Raw genomic sequence first — 7901 nt, forward strand, 5'->3', positions numbered from 1 at the left:
GATGTGGGGATGGGGCACAGGGAGGGGCACAGGGATGGGCACAGGGATGGGCACAGGGACGGGGTCCTGGTGGTTCCTGGGACAGCCCCGGGAGCCCCTCCTTTCTCTCCCCCATAGCAGCTGGCGAGGACGGGGCAGCATCACTTCCATGCACAGGGAATATTCATCCTGGAGCTCTGCCTTGCCGGCTCCCTCCATCCGAGCGATTAATCCCAGAGTTAATTAGGGAAGAGCCACGATCCATCTCCCGCACCCGGTGCAATTATCCGGAGCCGCTCCACGGCGGAGCAGATCGATGGGCGGAGGAGCTGGCCCTTCCCGACACGCTCCACGGATTTATTCCACAAATCCATAGTGGCCTGGGCAGCCGGGTGCCGGCAGCGGGGCCGCGGCCTCTGGTTCATCCCGTGCCACCGGGCAAATTCCAGCGGCTGGGAAGGACGTGGTGGCGCAGGGAGAGGCTCCAGCACCACAGCAAAAAACCCCAAATCCAGTCTTTATGTGCTGTGGAAATCCCAGCCTGGAAAATTCCTGCTGCTTGGATGAGAGGGCAAGAGGGAAATTACATTCCCTCTCTTCCCAGGGAGCTGGGAATTCAGGGATAGATTCCCACATCCCAGCCCCTCTCCCAGCAGGAACTGAAGGAGACGGAGCCGTGGCAGCCACGACAGGGATGTTCCTTCTTCATCCCCCCTCAGTGCTTCCTCCAGAGGGAATTCTTTTGGGAAGCAACGGCAGGGCTGACCCAGCGCTCCAGCAGGACGGGACAGGGAGGAATCCGGCAAAGGAATTCTGGGATGAAACCCAGGGTGGATTCCAGGCTCTCCCAGTCATGAGCTGGGGCTGGTGCTGGAGCAGCCGGAGCTGGAAATGCCTCGGGAATGGCAGGATGGATGGAATGGGCAGCAGCAGCTCCAGGAGAGCTCGGGGAGGTGCAAATCCCCATCCCTCAAGGCTCCTGCCCACGGCACTGGAGCAGGAGAGAAACACCCCCAGTCAGACCAGGAACTGCCAGGGAATCCCAGTCCCCTGGAGCTGGGAATGGCCTCGAGGAGCCGGGCAGGGTGGGGGGATCTCCCAGGATCCCATCGTGCCAGGATGGTGGATCTGAGGGGTCTGCCCTAAGCACGCTCCCTGCCCTGGGATGGGACATTCCAGGGACCAGTGCCACACCCTGGGGGCGGGTGCTGCTTCCACTGGGATGGGCTGGGATGGGCTGGGATGTGCCCAGGAGGAGCCTCCCCAAGGCACAGGGACAGGATCCATACGAGCGGCCCCGGAGTGCTGGGGATGGACGGAGCTCCCCAGGCAGGGCGGGACCCAGGGCAGGCTGAGCTCCCCGAATGCCAAAACACCCCGGAATCCCAGGGACCCCCAAGGTCACCCTCCAAAGGCAGCCGGTGCCAGAGCCAGTTCCAGTCCCAGTCCCTGATCCAACACAGGGCACGGCGGCAGATGGCGGAAAACCGGCACCGGTAACCCCGGAATGGCTCCAACTGGGACCACACTGAGATGCCAGAATCCCATTCCAGACCCGGTGCTCCCATCACAAACCCCAACACCCCCACACTCTTTTCTGACTCCAAGAAGCGCCAGATGTCCCATTAAAAAAATCTCCCAAGCTGCTCTTTTCCCCTTTCCCTATTTTTCCGGAATGCCCAGGCAGGCTCCGAGCTGGAAAGATCCAATTAGGCACCGAAACAGCCCCGACGAGCAGCGACGGCCACGCTGCAAAGGGAATTGATTTTATTTGACCGTTTTATGAGCATTGGAAAATTGCATCCGGAGCGTTCGCTCCGCTGGCTAACATATTCCTCATTCCCGGAATTGCTCTGAACTAGCGCCGGAAAATATGCCGGGCAAACAAAGGGACAATGAGGCAGAATTCCTGGGAAATGGGGAGCACAACCCCTCGAGGGGCGCTCCAGGGTTGGGTGCATCCCGGAATTTCCGTTGGAGAGGCTCCGGTTGTCTGTAAGGAGCTGCACAGTGGCACCGGCATTGGACTCATCCCATCCCCATTCCCTCATCCTCAGCCTCATCCCTTCCTTCATTCCCTCATCCTCAGCCTTGTCCCTTCCTTCATTCCCTCATCCTCAGCCTTGTCCCTTCCTTCATTCCCTCATCCTCAGACTCATCCCTTCCTTCATTCCCTCATCCTTGGCCTCATCCCTTCCTTCATTGCCTCATCCTCAGCCTCGTCCCAACCTTGCCCACTCCCTCCATACCTTCTTCCCGATGAGCTTCTTGCGCAGGAATTCCCGGGCCTCGAACATGTAGGGAATGTCGTAGAGGGGCCTCAGCTTCCTGTTCTTGTCCTGCCGGGAGAGGGGACGCGGGTCAGGGGATTCCCAAATCCCTCCTGGATCAGCATCGCCCCCGCCCTCTCCCAGGCCCCCCACCCCATTCCACACCCCATTCAGGCTTCCCAAGGTCCGTGAACCCCACGGGGACCCTGGGATAATCCCAACATCCCCTGGGAGGAGGTGCCGGCAGCCTCGTGGTGCCAGGGTGGGCATCTCCAAGCGGCAGCTCCAGAAGGGAACGGGGTGATAGGAATTCGGGGTGGGGGTGACCAGGGTGACCTCCAGGGTGTCCGGCCCCTGTCCAAGGGCATCTCCTGGAGCTGAATCCCTGCAGAGACTGTGCAAAAAAGGGGAGATTCCCAATGGAAACGGGGATTTCACCCAACGGGATTCAACGGAACCCAACGCAACCCAGTGTAACTCAACGTGACCCAAAGTGACCCAACGCAACCCAGTGTAAATCAGTGTGACCCAAAGTGACCCAACACAACCCAACATGACCCAATGTAACTCAACGTGACCCAAAGTGACCCAAAGCGACCCAATGTAATTCAACGTGATCCAAAGTGACCCAAAGCGACCCAATGTACCTCAACGTGACCCAAAGTGACCCAACAAGTGACCCAACACAACCCAGTGTAACTCAACGTGACCCAACGTGACCCAACGTGACCCAAAGTGACCCAATGTAACTCAATGTGACCCAAAGTGACCCAGCGTGACCCAACCCAGCCCCGGTGGAGGACGGCCCCTGGCAGTCGCTCTGCGCGCCGGCATGGTGCCGTGGGCAAGACGCCCTCACACCTCCCCGAGCTGGGGAGGAAATCATGGAAAAGAGGGAGATGAGGCCAAAGCAGCCAGGAACAGAGGAGCGGAGTCAGACGGAGAGGGAGCGGGCGGACACCGGCGCCGGCACACAGCTCCTCCCTAACGAACGAGGCTTGGACAGAGTTTATTGTCCTTGACATCGCTCGTTCCCTCCTCCGCTGCCCGCATCGCCGCGGCCCTGCCAGCACTGGAGATGGGAACGGGATGGAGCCGGTGAGAGGATTCCCAGGAACCCAGAGCCAGTGCCAGTGCTGGGAACGGGATGGATCTGGCAACGGGATCACTGGGAACCCAGAGCCAGTGCTGGGAACGGGATGGATCACCAGTGCTGGTGATGGGAATGGAATGGATTCTGTGAGGGGATCCCTGGGAACCCAGAGCTGGCACCAACCCTATCCCAGAGGCAGCTCCTGCTGCAGGCAGAGGCTGAAAACCCCTTCACAGGCAGGTCCCGATCCTGGCTGGATTTCCCCTGGAAACAGCAGCTTTCACACTCGCTGGGGACCACTCACGGAAAAGGTTCCTGACACCCAGCAAGGCGGGACCGAGGAGCCAGCACGGAGCTGTGCTGGGCAGCCAGGATGTGGTGCCAACCTGCCAGCCCCAGGACTTCCAGCAGGGAAAGAGCCTTGTCCTGGCCTAGCCGGGCACACGAGGATGGCCCAGCCGGTGGCACGGCTTGGGAATGTGCTGCTGCCATCGGGAAGGCCGGCACCACTGCCCCGCTCCCGGTGAGGCGCTCGGGGATGGAGGCGGTTCCAGTATTTAACCAGTGCCAGAAAAATTCCCGTTCCCGTGCCACGGCTGGAGTGGAGCCCCGGGATAAATCCGGGGGGCTCCTATGGCAGCGTCTCCCCCCAGACCCCCGGCATTCCCTGGAGCTGGAGCACACCCGGAGCCGCCCCCGCTCCAGGGAAGCCGGGATATTGGGATGATGAATTCCTCATTTCCCAGTGCCATGGAACCGCAGGGAGATGGAGGATTCAGCCAATGGGGGGCCACGGGCCGGGCTCAGCTCCCACTTAGGCATCTCCTGCCCCCAAAGCAGATCCCAAAGCAGATCCCAGGCGCTGCTGCAGCCCCTGGAGATGTGGGAGCTTGGAACGAGCACGGAGCAGCTGCTGCAGCACCACCGGCCTCTCCCTCTGCTCCCTCCCAGGGGAGCACAGCTCCCCCTTCCCAAGCTTCCACCCCCTGCCCATAGGCTCCCGGGCCATTCTCAGCCCTGAATCCTCAGGGTGACTCCCAGACCCTTCCATCAGTGGGATCTGACCGATCCAGGCCCTGAGCCTCTCCTGCCCTCGCCAAGGTCACGGCGGAGCTCCGACACTGAGCGCGGCTCCGCACAGCAAAGCCCTGTGCAAACACTAATTAATCCTCACTAACGAACTCCAAATTTATGGCTTAGTTAAGTGTCTGTCTGGCACAGGCTGTTAAATCCCTAATCCCATCCCGCCAGAGCGTGGGAAGCGGGACGGCAAAGCCCTGGGTGGCCCCGGCATCGCCCAGCAGTGCCAAGGGCTCAGGGGCTGGAGGAGAATTCCTGAAGGAGCTGTGGAGGTGGGACCCGAGTCCTCCCCAAAGCTCCATCAGGCCCGCAGCCACTGGGACCACCCCAGAAAGGAATCACTCCAGAAAGGGGCCACCCCAAAAAGGGGACAACCAGCACAGGCACCCCAGCACCAGCGCGATTCCTACACCGTGCTGGGATCCGCGGTGCCATCGTGCCAGTCCTGGATGCGCCGTGGAGGCGGGACCCGAGTGCTCCCCAAAGCTCCATCGGAGCAGCTCATGGGTCTGCAGCCGTGTGGGACCACCCCAGGAAGGGGTCACTCCAGGAAGGGGTCACCCCAGGAAGGGGTCACCCCAGGAAGGGGTCACCCGCACAGGCCCCGCAGGGCTGTACCAGGACCCACGGCTGCCCCATTCCAGCCCCGGACGTGCCGGCGCTGACGGAGCCCTCACATCCCACTGCTGCTGCTGCTGCAAAATGCCCATTCCCTTCGGGAATTCTCAGCACACAGCTTGGTTGCACCAGGCGCTGGATAATGGGAACGTTTAAGTGCCCAGCTCAAACCGCCCCAGCCACCGCCCTGTCAGCCCCCATTAAATCCCGCTTTGTTGTCCCACAGCGATGACATTCCCAGCACAGGGACGGCGGCAGCTGATGGCTCTGGGAAGCCGTTCAAGAACTCGGGCGCTCAGCTGAGGTTTTGCAAATAAACATGAAAAATCAATGGAATGGCAAGAAGGTAACGGAATTCCACAGCCGGCAAACTCCGGCAGTGCCGACACGGAGAAGGATTTTGTTGGGCTTAACCCATTTCCCGAGGCAGGAGCTGGATCCCAGCAATGATTCACCTCGGAAGCTGCGGCTGCCCCATCCCTGGAATGTTCCCAGGGCTTGGAACACCCTGGGATAGCGGGAGTGTCCCTGCCCATGGTGGGACTGGATGGGCTCCAAGGTCCCTTCCAACCCAACCCAACTCATCCCAATCCATTGTGGGATCCCTGGATTCCATGAGATGCCAGTCCCGGCCCTCCTCGGCTGCTGGAGAGAGTCATCAGCCACTGAGATGTTAATTAAGCGCAGGGATCCGAGGCTCACTTAATTAAAGGTGAGCAGCGAGGACGTCGCTCCATTAGCACCGAAGCCGGAGCTGCATCTTCAGGGAGCTGCCGGAGGAGGGGAGCACCCGTTCCCTTCCCTCCCGGAACGTGGAGATTCCGATCCCAAATTTGATGGGAATGTGCTGCTTTATCCCAGGCTGGGGGAGCCGGGGCGAGGAAGCGGCGTTTTGGTTCCAGTGGGGGATTTGGTTCCAGAGGGGGACAAGAGCCCCCCCTGAATTCCCTGCTCCTGGAGCAGCCCCCCCAAGGCCTGGAACACCCGACAGGGCGAGAGAATTCCGGCTCTCCTGCCCAATTAACAGCGCTACACCGGGCGAGGCCTAATTAAGGTCTATTTCCAGGGAAGCAGCAGCCCGTATCCACTGCCAGGATTCCAGGGGGGATTGGACATTCCCGGCTGCCGGGGGTCCCGCTCCCAGCCCCAGCCCCATCCCGAGGGCACAGGGTGGGGGTGATGATGGATGCAGGCACAGCTGGAGCAGCTGGAAATGCTCCGAGACCCGGGATGGCAAACCCAGCTCCCACATTCCGACTCTGTAGCCCCCAGGGGACCCCAGGCTGGTCCATTCACTTTGTGGGAGAAGGATCCCGGGGATCCAGGATGGCTCCTGCTCCCGGGAAGCCGAAGCAGGGACGGGGCAATGGCTCATCAGTGGTGTCATGCCACGGTTCACCCTCAGCTGAACCCACCAGGGATGTCCCAGGTGGGAAATCCATCCCGGAGAATCATCCCGGAGGCCATGACAGGGAACAGGCAGTGTCTGGAACGCGCATCCCACTGATCCCGGGGTGCTCGGAGCAAGGGGAATGGCCCAAGCCCCCTGGGATGAGCCAGAGCTCCCAGCTCTCCAAGCAAAGATTCTGGGGTTTTTCCCAAGAACTCCGGGTGCCAGCACTCAAGGGGGGACCCCAGTGGAGCCAAGGGGACCCAGAGCCTGGTGGCGCTGCGGGATGGCAGGTGGGGAGAGCCCCCCCGCCCCTGCCAGCGCAATTAGGGAGGCTCATTATTTGTACAGTAATTAGCAGAGCTCATCAACTCCCAGCGCCACGGCGGAACGAGCGGGAGGAGAGCGGGAGCTGCCAGCTGGAAACGCCAGCGCCGGGGGGGGACAGGGACACTGCAGCCCCCAGGGTCCCCTGGGGCAGAGCCGAGCGCTGGGCAAGGATCCCATCGGGAGCAGCAGAAGCCCCCAGGGATCCAGGGAGGCTCCTGCTCCTGGGAAGCCAGGGCAGGGAAGGGGCGACGGCTCATCGGCGGTGTCACGCCACAGTTCACCCTTGGCTGAACCTGCCAGGGATGTGCCGGGTGGGAAATCCATCCCGGAGATCCATCCTGGACATCCATCCCGGAGCCGGCGGGGCGGTGACAGGGAGCAGCGGGAGCACTCAGGAGCGGCTGCTCCATGTCACAGCCCGGGGAAGCTCCGCTCCACTGGGGCCCAGGAGCCGGGCAGCGCTGGGAACGGCACCAGGAGCAGCCACAGCCCTGGGAAGTGACAGCCCCGAGGACTGCGGGACGTTCCATGAATGGGGACGGGGATGAGCAGCTCCCGGGGACATCCCGGGGATATTTGCAGGCAGCCCCGAGCAGGCGCTTGTTTGAGAAGCGATGCCTGAAGTGGGCACTTGGCCTCTCCCACCTCTCCCACCTCTCCCGCCTCTCCTGCTCCGGAGCTCCCGCTCCCTCCTTGCCCCCACGCGCCGCCGGTGCCGCAGTCCCTGAGAGCTGCTTGGGTGACAGGAGCTGGGCAGCGCTGGAGGCTTTGGTGGCACTGAGGGACAGAGGGCACAGCCAGGGGCTGGGGGCAGAGGGGCAGCACAGCTCGAGAACCGTGGGACAACTGTGGCTGGAAAAGCCTCGGAGTCCATCGGGTCCAACCGTTCCCAGCACTGCCAAGGCCACCACTGCCCCTGTCCCCAGGTGCCACATCCACAGGGCTCTGAAATCCCTGCAGGGATGGGGACGCCCCCCTGTGCCAGGGCTGCACAGCCCTTTCCAGGAGGGAATTCCCAAACATCCAACCCGAGTCATTCCCTCTCTCCTGTCCCTGTTCCCTGGCAGCAGAGCCCGACCCCCCCGGCTGCCCCTTCCTGTCAGGGACTTGTGCAGAGCCACAAGGTCCCCCCTGAGCCTCC

At 62.0% G+C, this 7901-nt stretch overlaps 1 protein-coding gene across 1 annotated transcript in view; it reads right to left on the bottom strand.

Annotated features, from left to right (window-relative positions):
- SND1 (staphylococcal nuclease and tudor domain containing 1) overlaps nt 1–7901 on the bottom strand; it is a gene marked incomplete at its 5' end in the record, with an annotated part of 47250 nt that overhangs the window by 15947 nt on the left and 23402 nt on the right. Inside the window, one exon of the mRNA XM_042020105.1 lies at nt 2229–2318. Coding sequence (XP_041876039.1) covers nt 2229–2318 — 90 coding nt within the window. The remainder of the gene's footprint in view (nt 1–2228; nt 2319–7901) is intronic.

The sequence above is a fragment of the Corvus kubaryi genome, unplaced genomic scaffold (assembly GCF_017639235.1).
Source record: "Corvus kubaryi isolate FWS band 111438036 unplaced genomic scaffold, C.kubaryi_AGA036_p1.0 36781, whole genome shotgun sequence".
Lineage (NCBI taxonomy): Eukaryota > Metazoa > Chordata > Aves > Passeriformes > Corvidae > Corvus > Corvus kubaryi.